The sequence below is a fragment of the Anoplophora glabripennis genome, unplaced genomic scaffold, assembly GCF_000390285.2.
Source record: "Anoplophora glabripennis isolate ALB-LARVAE unplaced genomic scaffold, Agla_2.0 scaffold1349, whole genome shotgun sequence".
NCBI lineage: Eukaryota > Metazoa > Arthropoda > Insecta > Coleoptera > Cerambycidae > Anoplophora > Anoplophora glabripennis.
Window position 1 is genome coordinate 16,169 of NW_019417429.1, and position 23,241 is coordinate 39,409.

Consider the following 23,241-nt stretch of genomic DNA (forward strand, 5'->3'; position numbering starts at 1 on the left):
AATTCAAAAATAATTTTTATATTAAGAAAAATCAGTGGCGTATCATTTTTTTCTTTATAAATATCCAGAGACGTGCCTGTGCGCACGCCACTGGTGAAAATGAAAACAATATTTTTATCGTAAAACATGTATTGTTGTTAACTGTCAAGGCCTGTAAAATTTCTTTAAAATATTCAGAGCGGTTTCCGCAATATTTATAAATTTGCATTTTTTTATTAAAACTTTAACACCCTGTAGATCGGAAACTAAGCGTTTTCGGAATATGGTATATTAAGGAAATACATCACAAATCACTTGTACTATAACCTCCTGCAAAGAATGCATCGACTTACCAAACACCCTGTATAGTTAAAGTTGAATAGGTTGTGGTTAATCACGATCCGTAAAAAAGATACGGACCGTGGTGCATAGTTAATAAAACAAAAACAAAATCACAATAGAGGTGTGCTGTGCAAAGAGAATAAAAAAAGTATTTGTCTATGAACTAACAAATAACAAGAACTAAGGATCTAAAATCAGTGATTTTCGGGATACAGGTTGTTGAATTTTAAAAAATATATTTATTAAATATCTCTGAAGATGTTTATTATAAATAGATGAAACTTGGGTTAATAATTTCCCTGATTAAAGGCAAAAATTCACTTAATTTGTTTACAAATATGTGGAGATACCGAGAATCACTGTCAATAAGAGGAAAAAAATTTAGAATTTTTTAAATTTAAAATGAGTTTATTATACATACTACATTTTACAAAACATGTCTTAAGTAGATAAATTTCTCCTCAAACAATATTGATGGTTATCTGAGACGTCTTAGTGACTGCTGTATTTAACTTTTTTTTCGAACATAAAATATTTTAAGACAAATATTTTATCTATCTATAGTAGCCTAAGAACCAAAAAGACCCGAAATCAACATCAGGGCGGAGGTAAGTATTCTGATAGCGGATCTGCCTCCACATAGTCTAGCCCAAGAACAATAAAGGCAAGTCAAAGATTCCCAATTACAGCTAACAAAGTGCAATGTGAATCTGCAACTACATTTTGTTCGGAATTTTCTCCTTAAATTTATCTATGTAGTCCAATTAACTAAGCCTTTAAATCGAAATTTTGTCAACTTGGCTGAATTTTTGATATGAGTTAGTTTAAGGTATATTATAACAAAAAAAGAGAGTAACTTTTTGTTCAACCCCCGGCCAAGGGTGGAAAAAGATAAAACAAATTGCTTTTTCAAGATAACTCAAAAAGGGTAAGAGCTAGAAAAAAAAGTTTTTCATGAAAGTTGTAAAGCAGACAATTCTACATAAAAATGGCCTCTTAACTTTTTCTTGTACTATTACAATTAACAGAGTTAGGGAGGCTAGAAGTTAAGGGAAGATTTCAGAAATTTAAAAAAAATCATAACAAACAGAAAAATGATTGAATTTTGTAATTTTTTTTTTCAATCTGCTCTAAAATATGTAACTTTTCTTTTCAGAGAAATAGATATATTTTTTAATTTTTAATAAGAAAGTTATAACAAAAAATCAAATTTTTAATCGTTAATTTTAATGATTTAACAAAATTAAATTTCTGAAATCTTCCCTTAACTTCTAGCCTCCCTAACTCTGTTAATTTTAATAGTACAAGAAAAAGCTAAGAGACCATTTTTATGTAGAATTGTCTGCTTTACAACTTTCATGAAAAACTTTTTTTTCTAGCTCTTACCCTTTTTGAGTTATCTTGAAAAAGCCCTTTGTTTTATCTTTTTCCACCCTTGGCCGGGGGTTGAACAAAAAATTACTCTCACTTATTGTTATAATATACCTTAAACTAACTCATATCAAAAACTCAGCCAAGTTGGCAAAATTTCGATTTAAAGGCTTAGTTAATTGGACTAATGATTTTGTTCGGTTTTATTTTGAAATGCCCTTTATTTATTATTTTATCCTATTATTTAATGTATTTGGATAGGTAGTCCAGAATAGCATACTGCTCTGCTTGGATTAACCAAATAAAAGAGTAAAATTTATTGATACAATTCTATCAACCAGTGCTGAAAATACTAGTAGGCACCGTTATTAAGAACCTCAAAATTTCAAAGCCTCTGACTATTTTGGAAACTCTATAAAGTTCATAAACTTGATTCTCGATGGTATTTCAGAGATAAAAGATCTCTTTCATTGTAATCAAAAAATAAATCATTTTCGAGATAATTAAATTAATTAAACTAAACACAGTCAAACATACCGAAAACAATTCTAAAACTGTTCCAAAAAAAAAAAGAAATTGTAGGAATTTTTTATTACAAATAGGTACCATTTTAAATACAATGTAATCATTATAAGTTAGGAATATACAGTGACAGAAATTTGCCCTTATTACCTCCTAGACAATATAAAATTTCTGGACAATGTTTTTTTATTCTTAATGATTGATTACATTATATTTAAAACTGTATTTGCAACAAAAAAAAAACTATAAATATTTTTTATGAAGTGAACAGCTTTTTTCTTTTTATTCAAATCGGTATCAAGCTTAGATTAAAAAAAAATAAATCTTAAATTACTCATTTTGCAAATAAAATGGGAAACATATTTTTTCTTTGGGATACAATTGGGAATTAAAAGAACTTATCGATTTTCAAAGTATGTTAAATATCCTTCGACGTATTTGCATATTTGTAATGTTCAAATATTTATGCTTTACATTATACAACCTATACCCTGTATGTCGCGAAGTTTCAATTATTTGCTGAATTCCTAATCCACGTGTCTTTTGGTTTCAGTATTCTCCACCACATCTGTAAAAATCTATTCAAAATCTATTTTCTCTTAAAATCTTTGGGAAGCTATCCATTACGTTTAAACAACTTTTTTAATATTAAACGATAGTGGTGAATTTTCAAAAATTGTTTAAATTACAGGAGTTGATCAAAATTTAATTAATTTTCGTGTGAACTATTTTTCAATATGTTCCTGTTATTCAAATATTTCTTTGGATCATGGGCTGATGATGATGATGGGCTGACGCTATCTGTATTGCTATGAAAAGTCATCTGTACTCAGAAATGAAGACATTTATACGTTTAACTGTTTTTAAAAAACTTAAATTTTTGAGATATTAGGCTGAAAATTTTTAAACGGAGCAGCCATCCATACACAGGATGTTTTTTTCATAAGCACTGTAAAATATTATAAAGAATTATTGATAAAGCATTTTCAAAAGAAAATTGTATAACCATTTGTTCTAAAATATCCCATTTCTAAGACACACAGGTGTAGCATAACTAATTTTTATTTCCAATTCAAATACTTGTTGACACTGTAACTGTTATGGTATTTTAACTAAGAAATGATATTTATGTGTCGCTAGTATTACAAAGTGGCTTTTGATTTTTTTTTCTTATAAAATTTGTAGATGTTTTATTAGTTAGTCTATAATAGAATTTATGGAAACGACTAAGAAATATATTTGTGAATTTGAGTTATGCTACACAAACTAATAAACTGAATATAGACTTTTTTCACTATAGTGAATTTACCATGGAGCACGACTTTATAATACGATTTCATGCAATAAAAGGGGATCCAATTGGAGAACGTCAAAGAAATTTGAACAAGATTCTGAAAAACGCATCCTTAAGTAAAGAGGAAACACAGTTTGTATGCGAAAACCTCAGTTCAAAGACGTACCTAGAGAATTTATTTTATGTTGATATTTTGATATACTTTAGAGCAACGAACCAACTATTGGAAATTTTTAAATAAGGAAATGGAGCTTTTGTCAGTAAAATAATGAAACAGTCATGGTTTTTCCAGCAAGCTTTTAGTAATGTTACTCCTATAACACTTGTGGACGACTCTGCTTTCTATTTCTATCAAAATAAAATTATTAAAAAGTCTTTCGCATGTATATAAAGAAGAAATGATAGATGAAATTTTTGATTGCGTAGTGAATAGGTGAGTTATTTTATAGTTTTCTCCCCTTTTTTATTTTAAAACCGTGAATAAGAAAAAAAATTTACTATTAAATCAAAATTTTATTAATCTTTGGAACTGGAAAAATTAAAAACTGGTAACAAACAATGAAAAAGTAACACTATTATTTTGTTGATTGATTTTTTTAATCTGCGAAAATGTATTGTCTCTGCATATTTGATTTTAGAAATCTATTATTTTCAGTTTTATAAATAAAGGAGTAAAACAGTAAAGTAGTAGAACAGTAATAATCTTATATACAGTTAGTGTAGATCAATTAGCATTATGTTTAATATACAATAATTATGACAATTTTATAGGAATGGTTTATTTATGGCCGATCCTTTAATAACCATATGCAGCTCAGATAAGATCGCTGCTATTTTAAAAAATTATAAAGTCAAATTGTCAACTCATCAACTAAAAATAATTTACAAAAGAGATCATAATTTAATTAACATATATTTAGAAGAACAAAAACAATACTGTAATAAAAATGTTTTTGAGAACAACTTTATGACGTATTTGGCTGAAAGAAATCCAATTTATTTTTGGGAATTAATTGGAAAATACAAAATTAATGAAGACTTAAAATTAGGTCGTAGAATTACCAAAAAGTTAATATCTACGAACACACAAAACATTGTTAATGATCCAGAAAAGTAAGACAAGAAACATTAGTGAGGGAATTGAATCAAAAGGGTCACTTTAAAAAACTTTTTTGTAATTTATTTCCAAGAAAAATTGAGACATTGGAAGATGGATGTAACTTATGTAACTCTATTTTAAAATACTATCCAAAAAGTGATCAATACAATTTATTTACTAAAACATTTAATGATGTCATGAAGGAAGATATATGGAATTATCCCAGTTGCATGCCTGACAGTATCTTAGGTTTAATTACTAACACAAAAGTAAGAGAAGCTTGGATATAAATAAAATACAAGGAAAGCTATTAAATTAATTGAAGAAAAAATTAATATGACTTCCTCCATTGAAAAACGAAGCAAATTGGTATACCTTTTAGTAAAATCCTGTGGCATAAATAAAGATCTAAAGAATTTTGAAAAGGTATATATGTAAAGAAAAACAACTTTTTATAAACGTGTTGTGTTTTAGGTGCTAAAATACTTTTGCATTAGACATAAAAATGATCATAGAAACATTCGTTCTGAATTCCTAAGAATAATAGAAAGTAACTTCGATTTGAGGAAATTCACAGCTAATCACTGGAAGTATATAACTGAAATATTCAAAGAACAGCGCATACAGTTCAATGTTCAGGATAGAACACATTAATCACGTGTTTAATAATAATAGTCCTGAAGACGATAAAAACTATTTCATTTTGGAATATATAAATGAGCAAGTAAAATATACCTATTTGGACTTTACAGCATTCGATGAGATAAAAAATCCGGAGATCCAGAAGATTATTTTATTAAAAGCAATGGAACATATTCATATCTTCATAAAAACTCATCTATTCGAATATATGAGATATAATATAAAATGTCAGGTCATTGCAAAAATATTATGGTTTAATGTAACCTATCCAAAAAATCTAATTGACATAGAAAAAAATAAAATGTTGGCTGAATATTTAATGGACATTTTCAGAAATGGTTATATAACAAAAGAGCTACAAATGTATATTTTTCAAGTTATATGTAAACTAAATCGCAGTGATTTTGAAAATGACCTTCTAAATATTTATTTAACAAACTTGGATAAATTTTATTTTGACAGGGTATGTAAGTATGGGAAATATTTTACTCTATTAAACCCAGCTTCACACTTACATACACAAATATTTGTAAATTCTGCAAATAGATATTCATTAGTCAATATTTATATTTATTTTAGGCAGCAGTATTTTCATATACATATTGTCTGAAGTTTGTGGCATAGCTTTTGTTTTTTATTAATTGGGTGTTTTGCACGTATGATTTTTGCCACTTACGATTAGTGAAAAAATTAAAGAAAAGAATCCTCTCCCCAGAAAAGAACGAACTGTTGAAAATAATTTTAAAACGTAATGTCTTTTCTGAATATTGAAAATGAAAAAAAATCATTTTTCAAAACATCAATACTTATTGAAATGTGCAATAAATAGTGATCTGTATTTTGTATTTTCTATTTATCTCTTTTTTCATTGTTTGGCTATGTAAAACTCTTTTCATAAAAAATAAGCCTTGACTTTTAGGGCAAGGGTCTTTTGCATAATTTTTAATTTTTTTTTCACAAGTGGCGAAAAACCCAGTAATTAAGAAAAAATTTTCATCTATATCGTCTAGATGCTTACAGTTTTTTTTTTCAAATGGAATGGAGTTATTGAAAACATAGTATGTAAGCTAATCTCTTAAAAACATAATGAAGAGGCTTATCAAATTTCTTATTATTCTTTCATATTTTATATGGTCCAATAAAAGCTTAGAATCTTTGTACTGTGATCGTTTTAAGGCAAGTTTACTTTTTGGTATGATAAGAATTCGGAGGCGCTTTTCTCTACTACCTCTGAAATTTAAATATTTATCTCTAAATAAAAAGACTACATGCGATCATGATGTATTTGAAAAAAACCGAAATTTTAGAAATCCGTTTTTGTTTTATTTCAGCCTTGTTTGAGGTGATATTGAAAAAAGAAGAATACATTACATTCTCATGGCCACTTTTTACCCTCTATCTAATGTTTCGAAAAATTCATCTTTAGTGAATTCGTTCCAAATTTATCTAAATTTTTTATTTAAATTTCTTTGTTTATTGAATTATTGTACACTGTAAGTGTCGTTAGACCCTGTGAAATCCATTTAGTTATTTAAACTATTACGACCATTACAATAAAACATTTATTATTATGAACTATTACCATCACTTGGTCATGCATAAATCAATAAGTTGTTGCGTCAAAATTAAAACATTACAATTTTAATTTTATTATGACAAATTAATTTTTAAAAATGCATATGAACAACCAAAATGCCAACTGAATATTATTCTTTAAAAAATTTCAGTAAATGTTCAAAAACATCTTCGTTTTGGCAAAGATTGAAAATGAAAATCAGCGTAATATTACGGAATTTATTATATCTGTAACCGCAACTGTGAAAGAGCATGTCAGATGTATTTGTATAAATATCCTGAAAAAAATAGATCGGAATTTGTTTGAATTTTGAGTACTCGAGAAACCTAGAAATAACTATGGACACGGGAATAAAACTCTAATAATTTTTTATTTTAATGCATGGTGGTAATAGTTTAAATAACTAGATGAAGTGCACAGGGTCTAACGACACTTACAGTGTACGATAATTCAATAAACAAAGAAATCTAAATAAACAATTTAGATAAATTTGGAACGAATACACTGAAGATGAATTTTTCGAGACGAAACGTTGGAATCTGGTTCGGGCTAAGGCAGTACAATATTGGGGGTCTTGAAGGCTTGCAAAAAATGTAATAAAATTTCTTGGGTCGTATTTAAGAAAAAAGAAGTTGATGATGGTCCTGGAGAGACAAAACGTTACATATAAAAATTGATTATGCCATTCGATAGAGGGTAAAAAGTGGCTATGAGAAAGTGTTCCTCTTTTTTCAATATCACCTCAAAATAAGGCTGAAATTAAACAAAAACGGATTTCCAAAATTATGTTTTTTTTTTCAAATATTTCGAAAACTAATCATGTTAGACTTGATTTTTTAGAAACATGATGATGGTCCTCTGATTACGCAACTTGCCCCCAATTAAGCTAGTTTGTATCTCTTACCGTTTTCAAGATCCCTGTAGTGAGAAGCGAATTTGTAACAGCGTGTACACCCTGTCTTTTACAAACCCCCACAAAAAAAGTCAAGGAGACCATGACAGTGGCCCACCTCGACCAATCCACCTATAGGATAAATTTCATCAAGATACATGGAGTATGTTCGCCATAAGTTTCCAAAAGCACTCGAAGACTTTCAGCAGCACTTTTCTTTGAATTGAACAGGAAAAGTAAAACTACCCTCAATGGTGTTTTATTGGCCGTGATTTGACATGTTCGGAGCTAAGAAAAAATATGTTGTTTATACTTCAGCAAAATGACACTCAAAATTAATTCATAGTCCTAGTATATAGTAAACATACTGTATACGAAAATATGCATGTCAGTTACACAAAAAAGAATTCAGTATGACTCCACAAATTAATAAAACGCAAATTATTGGGTGACATTTTTAGATTGACATTTTGGCATAACGGTTTATTTATAAATTTTTTCGTAGGCGGCAAAATACCCCAATAAACAGGAAAAAAAATAAAGTATGTCACAAATAAATAATTGCAGATTAAATGCACTAAAACTAGCGATATTTGCTTATTAACAACTGCTTTTGTAATGATTTTTAAAAAGCTTATAAAGTATAGTATATGTAACCAAGGCGCAAAAATCAAATTAGCATAGCATGTAATTACAAAACTATTCATATTTTATAGTCACTGTAATTTACTGAAATACATTTTTCCACGGTCGGGAGTAGAAATCAGTTTCTATGACATCAAAATTAAAACAGAAGTAGTCGATTATTCCCAAGGGAGTATAATGCTCCCAAGGGAGTTTACATTATGGAGAACGTTTTTCATGCAAAAAAAAAGATAACATTGAAATTATTTATTGACATTTAAATTAAATGTTACATTTGTACAATTTTCAAAATTAATATTAGAAGGAATATTACTTTCGCTTACATTTACAGTTTTTGTGATTGCGCTAGTAGTGGTACCTACTAAAACCTGATTAGCAATTTTGGTCTTATTTTCAATGGAGTTCTCGACATAACCCTCAGCGACTGTCGTTGATTTCCAACCAGCATGACACTTTATTGTCGTGATATCCACACCAGCATCTGCCAGTAATGTCGCTGAAGATCTTCATAAGCAGTGACCAGTATAACATGCAGCATCAGGTAATTTTAAATACGAAGCTACTACACTCGGAATTTTTCCCATGGTATTCTTGCCAACTGGCTGCGAACTACATTTTCCTGCTTTGTAGTACAAAAAAAGGCGCTTATGCTTGACGTGGGGAGGACGAAGGGACAGGTATTTTCGAAACAATTCAAGCATATTTCCCACATCGGTAACCACAAAGGTTCGTGGAATCTTTGTCTTAGTGTTTGGAATTTTTACAATCAAGGAAGAGCCTACATCCTCAATATCATCTATAGTTAAATTGACTAGTTCATCAGTTCGACAAGCTCCGGCAATCCCCAGAATTAATCAAACCTATAAAAAATCAAAATACTTAATAATTGAAATACCTAACAACAAAAGTAATCTTACCTTAATCATTGAAGAATTCTTTGTCATCTGCACTTGATAGAAAACGGTCGATTTCACCCTTTGTCAATATTTTCGATTTTTTCGCTTGATATCCGTCACCGGTTCTTTTCAAAAATGCGATCAGCTTGGGGAATTTGCTTATATCTATGTTGTCGTAAATTATCAAGCATGACTTAACCATAGAATATTGCGCCCATAATGTGGAAGACTTGTAATTCTTTGCATTTTCACTGAAGTATGCCAACAAAACATTCTCGCTGTATACTTGAACATTTTTCTCGGCGGACCACTTTTTGAACCGATTGTAGGCTATATCGTATAAAGATCTTGACTTCGTAGGCAGCAAATTACTTATTGCAATATTTGCAGCCTCCACAATCTCTTCCGACTCACAATTATTCATTGTGCACTAAACAAACTTTAAATTAAACCAAACAAGCACTTTAATTTGACAATTCTTTTTGTTTGTTTATTTTGTAGTTATGACCACAAAACATATAATACAGTTATGACAATAACTCAACGACTACTAAATAAATACTCAAATCCGAATTCAATAATTCTGGTGCTGCTTACTTCATAATGACAAAATATGTTTTTAAGTTAATGAGACCGTGGAAAAAATAGTATATACCATTCGGGAGAGATGCTATTTTGTCCTCGGTGCATTGTAGCCCTCGGGCTTCAAATTACACCTCTGCCAAAATAACACATTTATCTCCCTTATAGTATAATGTACTATTATTTTTCTATTTTAGCCTTTACGATGGCATCTTAAATATGATCCTTTGGTAATTGTAAACAATTTTGATTCTATAAAAGATACGTTGCCACCAAAAATGTATATTTGGAGATTAATTAAACGATATAATCATTTATCATTAGATGAAAAGATATTAAAACGGTGTACTTATACATCTATTAGAACATGGTGACAAGAATAAGAAATGTCATACTCCTCTAGCTCTATCAGTATTACAAGATTCTGAAACTTATATAAAAACCATAGAAGATTTTGATCTTATACCTACTTCTTCAAAAGTTGATGTTAAGGATTCCGAAGCTGCAACTGTATATCAACTTCAAAGGGTTTTTCTGAAAAATTTAAAAAACGTATGGAATCCACTGAAATATCTGCCAGTGCTAATAGACAAATTTTGTTAAGGAGATTACTTACGGCAATCTTTAATTTCTTTATATATTGCATTTCATAAGATTCCCGAGAATAAATTGGATATATATCTTAACGAATTAACTAATTACAAGGCTATGTCTGTGAAGAAACAAGGACTCTTCTTAGCATGTAATATGTTCAATCAAGGAAAAGTTTGGCAAATATTTAACAGCTTCCAAGAAGATAAAAATGAATCTTTACAAAAATGCATATGTTTAAGCTCTTTGCGATATTTTACAAAAGTTCAGACTCGGGAATATTTTGAAAAACTGCTTTCATATTTGACATTCTTAAAGGAACATGATACGGAATCATTGGAGATACTCGCATCTGCACAAATTCCGAAAAATTATCAACCTTACTACATAATACACCTATGGAATTTATTTGAAGAATTAAAAATAAATCCAAATGCAGTTGGTTTCAACAAACTAATGACCACTGTATTAGATAACATTGATAAAAAATGCGTTTCAAATTTACCAGAAGACTTCTGTAAGGCCATTATAAATAAATATTTTGGAACAAACCTGAACAAAGAAGAAGAAATTTATAACATTTTTAAATTTACAATACAGTTTTTAATGTACCATAAAAACCAAAGTGAAAATTTGAATTACATTTTTAAATTATTATCTGATTATAAATCGCGGTACTGGAATTTAAGAGGAAAGGAGCGAAACGTAGTTCATAGATTTTTCAATGAATTTATAACGGCAGCTGAAAAAGTTGATACAGATTTAGAATTTGTTATTAAATTTTCTAGAGAATGGGAAAAAATATTCACCCCTAATGACACATTTAAGGAGAACGTTTTACTAAACGTATTGAAATTTAAAAAAGACACGAAAGATAATACTGAATTGTATTCGAAGCATATTGTTCTCTTCGCAGAAGACATCAATGAAAAATACGGAGATATTGTGTTTTCAAAATGTATTCCAATAATAGCCAAACATTGTATTTTCGAAAAGAAAGAAAAATAAATAATTGAAATATTGACTGCAATGCTTAAGTATAAAACATCAACATTAAATTGCAATTTAGTTATGGAACTAATTATCATGAAAGGCGATTTATTTTATAAGAATAGGTTAAGAGCTATATATCAAGAAATTGACTTTATTTTAAAACAAATAACTGATTCCAGGGTGCAAATGTGTTACAACTTATATGCAAAAAATTAAATAACCATAGATAGTGATGACTGATGATGATGTGTCTTCAACTTGTTTTCGTTATAACTGTTATATCTTTCTTTGTTTAAATGAATCCAATACAAACTATGTATAATTTAGACATTTTTCCTATTGGTTGCGATGGTCAGAAATGAAGAAAATTATTCTTATTATTTATTTTAATTTAGCAATCACTATTGTCAGGTTACTTCATGTTTTCATGAATTTGTAAACGAAATTCTTCGTAAGTTAGGAAGAATATTGTTAAGTTTGTTGTTTATCAATAAAAAGTATTGAATTTAGGAAAGTAAGTATGTTACCTTTTGCAAATGTATTAAAAAATACAACTTTTAATTTTTTGGTGTAAGAAAACAATTTACCTTTAAACACAATTGAGATTGTAAAATTCATAAGAACCATCATATAAACTTTTATTCACACTGGTTTGAGTAGTACGAGACCTAGCATCCTATATTTTTTTGTAATATCGAATTATCTGCATCTAAAAATCAAAGGAAATCATGCAAAGTTTAAAAGTTTTAACGTTTAAAATGTTATAAACTCTATACCAAACATCGCAACAAGTTTAACTTAAAATTTTCGATTTTTTTCTATATGAAACTGTTAAAAAAAAATTCATTGCTATTTTCCGTATTTTGTCGAAAACCTTTATAAAAACGTAGTAATCCTGCCCACATCACACTATTTACAGATATTATCACAATTTGCTATATTCTTAGTTACAATAAATTGATCAACACGTAAATTGCCCAACTTTATTTGTTTAAGGATTATTTTGATACATTTATATTTTATTAATATTTATAATAAATATAAAACATACCTGTTATAGTAGTAGTTCTCATGCGTGTCGAGTTGCAACTTACTTTCATTCTCAAAATATTTCTGAGGATATTTGTCATAGACTGATGTAGTCACTAGTCAGTACCAATAGGAGCTTAATAATTCTGTAACAAAAAATAATATAAGTGCCGGCGAAGCAAGAAGAGCGCCAGAAGAAAGGGCCCTAGCCAGCGGGGCCCAGCCAGGACAAATGGAGGTCCCACAAAGCGCCTACACCGGCCGCATTTGCGGTCGGGGTAGACGACGGATGGGACCCACCTACGAAGGCTGTCCAGGCCTACACGAGATGAGGCAGGATAAAGAGGGATAATCCCCCTCGATCCCAAATCATTGAGGCCAATTTCTAGCCATGGAATAATGGCGCGGCGCGGCGAGTACAGTCCAGTAGTATATGCTCTAAGCCACAGACGCACAGACCAATAACATACACAAAACAAAAGATACAGGTACAGGGCGGGCTTCATATACAGACTGATGATCGAAAAATGCAAGAGCACGAAAAGCAAGAAGGAAAGGCATAAATAAGTAAATAAAAAACATAAAAACTAAGGTAAGTTGTAGTATAGGTTATTTTTTTAACACATAAGAACTATAGGTATAACAGAAGTACTTACATTTTATTTATAGTTTCAAAATTACTAAATTTTATTTAAATTAAATACATTGCACAATGCTAAACAAATCATTAATTATCAATAATTAGTAATATACCTGCCTAATTACTATTTTACTAAAATTTAAAAAATTCACTTAAGAAATCAGACATCCAGATTTAAAAAATATAAGTTGCACCTGTTTTACAGATAAACATTAAAATTAAAATATTTTTTAAAATTAAATGAAAGCATTTTGAGTAATATGAAAAAATAAGCGATTTAAAGTGTATATTACTGTTTTAATTTTTTTTTTAGTAATTCTTTTTTTATTCCATCTAGTAATTTTTTTCTTTTAGTGAACTCATCATGGCACATGTTTTTCTAACAAAGTTCTCTCAAATAGGAGGGGAATCAATTGGAGAACGACGAAGAAATCTAAACAAATTTCTAAAAGATATTTCCTTTTCTCTAGATGAAAAAGAGTTTATATTAGACAACATCAGTCGTAAAACATACTTGGAAAATTTATTATATGTCAATATTTTGATATATTACAAAGAAACTAGTAGATTAGTGGAAATTTTTAAAGAAGGGAATGAAGTTTTTGTCAGCAAAATAATGAAACATCCATGGTTTTTCCAGGAGGCATTTAGTAATATTACTCCTAAAACACTTGTAGATGATTTTTTGCCTTTGCTCTCTTTTTCTATTAAAATAAAATTATTGAGAAGTCTCTCCTATGTGTATAGTGAAGAGAAGATAGGCCAAGTTTTTGATCATGTTATGAGTAGGTGAGTAACTTTTTAATTAAAAATTTGCCTGCTAGTATTTATCGTTTCAGGGCACCAATATAAATGTTTGTTTATTTAAATATGCTTAATATAATTAGACTAGGTACTAATTAGCTAATGTTGCCAATAGATTCTATGTTATAAATTGAGGGGAATTAGTTCAAATAAAATTTTGAGTCTTCGGGTTTTGATGGTACATCTTCGGGCTTCGGGTTAACATGTCATTTCTCCGGGTTTTCTTTGAAAACATTTCCCACATTTGCTGATTCCGTCTTTTCGGCTAATAACATTCGATAATTGCAAAATTATCAGGTACTCTAGACATTTGTTTGTTCAGTTATTTGATTTCTGTAAAAAATATATGTGCTTTAATATGTATTTTAATAATATTATAATCTTGTAGGTACGGATTGGTTTTAGCAGAGACACTTATAACTTCATGCAACTCACAAAAAATTACAGATATTTTAAAGGATTATAAAATAAAATTTTCAATTCATCAGCTAAAAATGATATACAAAAAAGAACCTAAATTAATTAAAATTTATTTAGAAGAACAATACCAGTACTATAATAATGATATTTTTGATAACAACTTTTTAATATATCTAGCTCAACAGAACCCTATTTATTTTTGGGAATTAATTGAAAAATACCAAATTAGCGGTGGTTTAAAACTAGGTCGCAGAACCACTAAAAAGTTGATACCAACAAGAACAAAAGAAATTGTAAATGATCCAGATAAGTACATAAAATACTTGAGATATGAAACTTTGGTGAGAAAATTAAACAAACAGGGTCATTTTAAACATCTTTATTATAATTTATTTCCTAGAAAAATTGAAGCAATACAATACAGAAGATCATTGTGTGACACTCTTTTGAAGTATTATCCAAAAAGTGATCAGTACAATTTGTTTAGCAAAACATTCAATGACGTTATAAAGAAAGATATTTGGAATTATACTAGCTGTATTGCAGATAATATCTTGGACTTGATTAATGATAGTAAAGTAAGGGAAGCTTGGGCCCAATTGAAATATAAAGAAAGTGGCGATGAAAAATATTTAAAATACTATGAAATTAATAAATCCATTCCTATAATTAAAGAAAAAATTAACACAACTTCCTGTATTAAAAACAGAAGAAAACTAATATATCTGTTAGTAAATTGTTGTGCTGTAAATAAGGATTTAAAATCTTTAGAAGAGGTAAGTAGGTAGTTAAAAATATTTGGACCTTTATTAATGCATGAATTTTTTCTTCTCTTTATTATACAAGGACCGTAAATTAATTTTGAGGGATTTACAATAGATGGCGTAACTTATGTTACTAACCATATCGCACTGGACACTTCTTTTTTTTTAATTATATTCATGTCAAAGGTCTGTTATTAGGCTTTACTTTTTGTGTCATTTTGTTAAAGTGTAAACATCATATTTTTTCTCAGCTCCGAAGATGTCAAATTGCGAGCCAACAAAACGCCATTTGCGGGAAGTTTTACTTTTTCTGTTTAATTAAAAAAAAATCATAAGTGCTGTTGGAAACTTACAGTGAACATACTCCATTAATAAACACGTGTGAGTATTGGTTTTGACATTTTAGAAGTGGTGATTTTGATACAGTTGAGAAATAACGTTCTGGTCACCAGAAAAAGTTCGAAGATGAGATGAGGAATTGGAAGCATTACTCGACCAAGATTCATGTCAAACGCAAGATGAACTTGCTCAATCATTGAATGTTTATCGAGCAACAGTTTACAAATGGTTAAATGCACTCGGTATGATTCAAAAGCAAGGAAATTGAGTGCCACACGAATTGAAGCCAAGAGATTTTGAATGGCGATTTTTCACGTGAATAATTACTTCAACGGCAAAAAAGAAAAGGTTTTTTTTTGCATCGTATCGTCACTTGCGATGAAAAATAGATGTGCTATGATAATCCTAGGCGTAGAAATTTGTGGAGTTTGCTTGGTCATGCATCAACATCGATGGTAAGGCCGAATCTTCATGGTTCGAAGCTCATACTCTGTATTTGGTGGGACCATTTTGGTGTTGTATACTATGAGTTGCCTCAAGGGAATGAAACCATCACTGGGAAACACTACTGAACACAATTGAAGCATTTGAGCCATGCATTGAAGGAAAAATGCCCACAATTCGAATAAAGGCCTGATAAAGTAATTTTTCAACATAAGCCTCGACCACATGCTGCTCATGAAGTCAAAAAATAGAAACGTTGAAATGGGATGTTTTATCCCAGCAGCCATATTCATCAGATATTCTTCCATCCGAATACTTCTTGTTCCAATCCATGGAACACAGGCTAGCTAAGCAGTGCTTTCAATCTTATGAAGATACGAAAAATTGGATCGATTGGTGGATAGCATCAAAAGATGAGTTGTTCTTTTGATGTGGAATCCGTATGCTGCTAGAAAAATGCAAAAAGGTAGTGGCTAGAGATGGAAAAAATCCCTCAAAATTAATTTACAGTCCTTCACAAATCTAATTTCATGAGTTATCGTTATAAGGTTTTTCATGTAACAAATTCTAATTTAAACTTAACGTCTTTATTAGAATGTTATTTAAATACAATAAAAAATTAGTGGATCTAAATGACAAAGAAATTTCCTATTTTTTACAATATAATATAATATTGCTTCAGGTTCTAAAATACTTCTGCATTAGACACAAGAATGATGATAGAAGTACAAGAGTTCAGGTTTTGCAAACAATTGAATACAACTTTAATTTAGATGAATTGACCTCCAGCCAGTGGAAATATATAATTGAAATTTTGAATATTCATACTTTAAACAAAGAGTATGAACAATATATGTCTAATTTCCGGTTAAAACATATTGAATATCTGTTTAATAATAATGGGTCAGAGGAGGATAAAAGCTTTTTCATTTTGGAATACATAAAGGAACAAGAAGAATATTGTAGCTTATACTTAGACTTTGATATCATAAAAAAATCAGCAGAAGTCCAGAGGGCCATCTTGTTACAGCTTACAGAATATTTAGATACAATTGTGAAAAGTGATAGTGACAGCTGCTATAAAATAACTCAATGTATAGGAAAAATATTTTGGTTCAATTCCAAATACCCAGGAAAATCTATACATACAGGACAATAAAACATTGGTTGAATGTTTAAGTAGTATTACAAAAGAAGGACAATATATGACGCATAATTTTGAAAAATATTTTCCCACACTTATTTGCAAATTAAATCGCAATGAATTTGAAAATGAACTACTAAATTATTTCTGGGTGAATAAATCATTGAGGCAAATTAGTTTTGATCTTGTAAGTATGTAAACAAACATACGGGATGTTTTTTAAGTTACAAGTTTTCCTTTTAATATGACACTCAATAAAATGTTTCAAATTCAAAAAATTTACGAAGTTAAAAATATTACCGTATAATTTAGGTAAAGTTGGGCCTGCCTAATGGTGTGAGAAGTGAGTGTCAGAATTATTTCCATGTTGTTTTCTATGCATAAGTATAATACCTCCATAATACCTGTGTTCAGTCTTATGCACTAAATTTTCATATAACCCCTCAGATAGATATAAATCATAATATAAAAATGATATAAAATATACTATGTAGGATATTCAGATAATCATGCATGTCAAAACCACATGTATTGCCTTACATTTAACATCACACGGTTTTCAGGCAAGTTAAATTGCAAAAATTATAAATGTTAAAAGCATGTCATTCAATCTACATAAATGAAGGCCAATAAAATCACCATTAACAATACTAGTCCAAAGCTTGTACTGATATTAGTAGAAGCACAATGTTTTTTCAGGGTCATGGCCTATGAACCTGATTACGCCACTTTACAGACTTATATTGCACTTCTTTAGCTAGGAATCTTTGACCTGCCTTTGTTATACTCGGGTTAGGCTATGTGGAGGTGAATCTGCTATCAGAACATCTATACTTGCCCTAAAGTTCATTTTGGTTCTTATTGCTAATTCTAAGCCACTATGGGGGTTCCCTACCGTATTCCAAGCAGAAAATTTCGCGATAATGACGTGCCTGGCTGAGAATGTACGTAGAGGTTATAAACGTAAACTCATATACAGGGCTGGAAAATCCACATGGTCCATCTGCCTTTACATGAGAGTGACAAAGTAAAGAAATCCCTGCGATAGACAAGGATGGCTATAGTGAAGACGTTTCATAATCTGGATAGTCACGGCCCATTTCGGGTTAGAAGTAGGAGTGACTATTCAGGTTATGAAACGTCTTCAATGTAACCATCCTTGTCTATCGCACGGATTTCTATGACTTCCTTTATCGCTCTCACGTAATGGCCGTTGTACTATGGGAATTTTCCGAACCTGTATATGTTCTCTGATAGTCAAGCTGAAATTAATGCTTTAGGCGCACACAAGATAAGTTCAAAACTTGTGTGGGACTGTTTACAAATACTGACTGAACTGGCCACCAATAGTACAGTTAGACTGTATTGGGTGACAGGGTACAAAGGCATTTGTAGGAACGAGAAAGCGCATGAACTTGCTAGGAAGGGATCCGAGACAGAGTTCATTTTGTGGTACATCTCCCAGTGTGGTCAAGCGAGCTCTAGGCAAATGAACCGAGACAGAACATAGGAAATACTGGACTTCAAGGCCAGGACATAGCCATTCTAAGGAGCTCATGGAGTATCCTTCGAAGGAAAGAGCAGAGGATTTACTGAGCTTGAATAAAATCAGGCTCAGGAGGGTGACAGGACTCATAACGGGACACTGTCACTTTAGGAAACATCTACATAAGCTAAAGCTTGTAGACAGTCCGGTCTGCCGAGGATGTGACTCGACGGATGAAACTTCTCTGCATATACTGGGCGAGTGCCCGGGATTTGCACGCAGTAGAATGACTCTCCTGGGGAGACGACTCTCCTGGGGAGACCTTATTTGGAACCCAAGGAACTGAGAGAAGTGTCAGCAAGGAAGCTTTTGGACTTTGTCAAAAGGACAAAACTACTTGCTGAATAGGACTAGTAGTGGGACGCACAATAAGCCTAATTAGGCCGCGGTGCCATGGAACTTATTAGGACCAACCACTGGAAAGAAGAAGAAGAAGAAGAGAAGAAGCCACTATGGACAGAACCACTTCTCAAACAATGAGAGCCTCTGCAATGTTCTGTAGTGACCTGTAACTGGTCGCATCCAATGCTTCCAAAGGTTTCGCCAGTCTTCACTGTAGGCATTTCCAGTGACTACGAATTTTTGGCATAACTCTATAAATCATGGTACTCGATAAGAATAAAGTTAATTTTCATATAAAGTAGTCCATATTTTATTATAAGACCCCTTGGTTTGTCGTTAGGTGTGTACTGTGTCTGGTATTAGTTGCATCTTTTTCAGCGATATGTAAAACATGTACGACTTGCAGCATTTTAAATGGCCTTTTATCATTGCCACTGTTTCTTACTCCATTGAACAACATAAATAAATCTATAGCTATAGGATGAACTTGCGAGGGAAAAAACATTTGACACACAATGGTGATACTACGGCAGCATTTTAATGATTCATCACTATTATAAATATGTGCTATTATAAACACCTATTTATAAAGTATAGTTAGAAAAAACTATTTCTTTTACTACAAAACAGGCCAAGGTTCATCTCTTCAACTTACTGCTAAATTTTCAAAACCACATACTGTTTAGTGCGGTCATAGCATCCATTTGAATTTAATTGTACATTTACATTGTATTGGAAAAATGCTGTGTTAAATTTTAGCAGTGTCGATGTGAAATTCCTCGTATAACTTGGAAAATCTGTTTTTTTTTTTAATAAAAGAAATATATAGTGATGATTGTTAATCATAAGCAGCAGCATTGTGCCGAAAACTCGAACAAGAATATTATAAAAACACTGCTGAAAAGCTTTCATGAGTGGAGTGGAGGAAGAAGAAAACGGCCTGATTAGTTAATAAATCAATTGTTGATAAGGAGGTTTTTGGCCAACTACGGGAACCTTGTGCTAGAAATACTTCCCCTATTCACCTGATTTAGCTTCATGTGACTTTTTTTTCCAAAAATAATTTGACACTAAAAGGAACCACATTTAAAATGGCAGAAGCAGGGAACATAAAAGTGATGGAGGGCATGATGGTTCTTTCAGAAAATACTTTTCAATACTGCCTTGAGCAGTAGTAGAATCATATAAAGCAGTGCAGAGATCAATAAGAAAAATATATTGAAGATAAAAGTGTTGTTGAAAAAATTATAAAGAGAACATTTTATATTAACAATCCTGTCTTTTTTTTGTAGCCACACGTTCTTTAAAACCTAAAATTACCATTACTTTCATGACATGTCCTGTTATAATAATAATTTGTCTACCAATCATTCTAGTCGCAAAGATTAACTCAGAAGTCAGAGACTTTTGCAAGAGAGGGAACGACATATTATTATTCAGTAGGCCGCACCCAGGAATGACATGTTGGTAGCCTTAACCACCATTCAGTGCAGTAATGAGGGAAATCAGGAAAACTTCATTAATTAGGGGGATGGTCACATTGACCAGTATCAATTTCTCACGTTGACCCAAGCCAACATTCTTCCCCCATCGTACCGCAGAGAGGGTGCCTAATTCCTTTCTACGAATACAGCTATAGCTAGTTATGTGTGAATTAACGGTAAAGCAAACAAAAAAAGGAAAACGTGATTACTATACCTATTAATAAAATTCAGTTGAAGATTGTGTTCAGATTTTTCACAGGGACGTATTCACATTATTTCAAATCTCGTTATTTTCTAAATTTTGAGAAAATGGTGTATAAAAAATTTGCTTACTTTGTCGAGTTCTACGTCTGGTTAAAAGGAAAACACCAACTTAAAGAAAACACCCTGTCAAATTTTGTATTCAGTAATTCTGGATATTTAATTGAACCTTGTTCAACTTGATTAAGATAAAAATGAGTTTTTGTTTCAGGTTTTACAGTGGTTCCTCACATATGATCCTATGGTAGTTGTGAACAATTTTGACTTAATAATCGAAGCATCGCTATCACAAAAGTACCATTTTTGGCATATAATCAAACAATACAGTCATGTATCATTAGATGATAAGGTTGTAAAGTACTGTCTAGATCAGTTAAAGAAAGATGATACTGATCAAAAATCTAAATTTATCCAACCTCTATCCATAATAGGAACTCCTGAATTATATATAAAAACTATAGAAGATCTTAACCTTATACCCACTTCTTCAAAAATAGCGGTTGATGATACAGAATCGAGAGAAATGTTTAAAATTCAAAAAGTTTTCCTGAAAAAATTTCAAAATGTTTGGAATCCACTGGAATATCTTCCACTGTTAATAGACAAATTTTGCCAAGGGGATTACTTACGAGAATCTTTGACTCCCTTATATGTTGCTTTTCATAAAATTCCAGAAAATAAATTGGAAGTTTATCTAAACAAAATAACTGATAACAAAGCTATGTCGGTCAAGAAGCATGGCCTTTTTTTGGCACGTTATGTGTTCCCCCGAAAAAAAGTTTTAGAAATATTTAGTTCCTTCCAAGAAGATAAAAATGCATCTTTACAGAAATGTTTGTGCCTAAGCTCATTGCGATATTTTACAAAAGTTCAGACTCGGGAATGTTTTGAAAAACTGCTTTCATACATGACATTCTTAAAAGAGCATGATATAGAATCAATGGAGGTACTATCGTCTGTGCAAATTCCCAAAAATTATAAACCTCGCTATATAATAAATTTTTGGAATTTATTGGAGAAATTAAAAACAAGTCCGAATGCAATCGGTTTTAACAAACTGATGTCAACAGTCTTAGATAACATTGATAAAGAATGTCTTTCAAATTTGCCTCAAGATTTTTGCAAGGCCATTATAAACAATTATTTTGGGACAAATTACAAAAAAGGAGAAGAAATTGATAATATATTTGAATTTGTAATAAAATTTTTAATGCATCATAAAAATCAAACTGATAATTTTAATTATGTATTTTCGTTATTATCTAATTGTAAAGCAAAGTTTTTTTATTTAAAGAGTAAGGAACAAAGTATGATATATAACTTTTTCAATGTATTTTTTACCACAGCCTCTAAAGAGGAAGTGGATTTAGAATTTGTTATAAAATTTTCTACTGAATGGGAAAAGGTATTTACTGAACTAGACACATTTAAGGAGCATGTTTTACTCAATTTGTTAAGATTTAAAAAAGAGGCAAACGGCAAGATTGAGCTGTATTCAAAAAGTATTGCCGACTTTGCAGAACATATTGAGGCTAAATATGGTGGGTTTATCTTTTTAAAATTTTGTACAATAACAGCTGAATTTTGTATTTTTGGAAGTGACGAAGAAGTAATACACTTATTGACCGAAATATTAAAATATAAAACCTCAACTTTAAATTGTATTTTAGTTATGGAACTGATTACCACTAAGGGTGATTTATTTGATAACATTGGCGGAATAAGAACTATGTACCGAGAAATCGATTCAATTTTGAAACAAGCAACTGATCCCAAAGTTCAGCTTTGTTACAATTTACTTACAAAAAATTAATTCATTCGACATGTTTCTGTAGATAATTTTTTTGTAGATTTGCAATTTTACTGAACTTTCCTATTATACCGATTTTTATTTTAGGAAGATAGACACACCTGATTACTGTCAGTAGAAATTATGTATATTTACATAAGAAATAGTTTCTAACGGTCAATTGCAATCACATTTGGTTTGAAACAATGAATTTTTATCCTTATGTAAATCTCGCAAATGTGCATACTTTTGTTGGAAACTGTTTTGAATTACTCTAGGGACAAAGCCAATAGTACCAACCTTATGTAAAAAAAATCTTTATGGTCAAAATAAACTATTTAACTGATTTACCTGTATCCTTTAATCAAAGTTGCTTCTTTTGGCCACTAGAGAGCATTAAAGGACTCCGCAACTATCCATATGGAAAACCGGTCCCGGTCGAATGGTACGAAACTTTGCCGAATGATAGTCCTCAACGTGTCGATTAAAAAAGTCCATGGGACCTATGTCTGAAAAATTACTGTTCTGAAGCTACAGCCTTCTGAAGTTATCAAATCCACATGCTCGATGACCATAAAGTCAAATTTTCTGAAGGTGCTTCAGCTACTTTCTGAAGACTGAGGAATACTGCAGATATGCTGATGACGGATAAGTGTTCAGCATGCGTAAAAACATAAGATGTCGCTCAAGCAGTACATGTCACTATCACTGTTCTTCAGTAGGTGCTTCAACGATTTTCTGAAGACTGAAGGATGATACAGCTATTTTGACCACGTTCCCATTCAGCACACCAAACTACATCAAGAAACAA

The 23,241-nt window shown here is 30.8% G+C and overlaps 1 protein-coding gene across 1 annotated transcript in view; it reads left to right on the top strand.

Moving 5' to 3' along the window:
• Positions 1-22,883, top strand: part of LOC108915505 — a 37,668-nt gene extending 14,785 nt beyond the window's left edge. Inside the window, 7 exon segments of the mRNA XM_018721555.2 lie at positions 10,038-10,070; positions 13,062-13,090; positions 13,448-13,882; positions 14,286-15,093; positions 16,547-17,015; positions 17,017-17,195; positions 20,853-22,883. Coding sequence (XP_018577071.2) covers positions 10,038-10,070; positions 13,062-13,090; positions 13,448-13,882; positions 14,286-15,093; positions 16,547-17,015; positions 17,017-17,195; positions 20,853-22,454 — 3,555 coding nt within the window. The 3' untranslated portion in view covers positions 22,455-22,883.
• Positions 22,884-23,241: the final 358 nt, after the last annotated feature.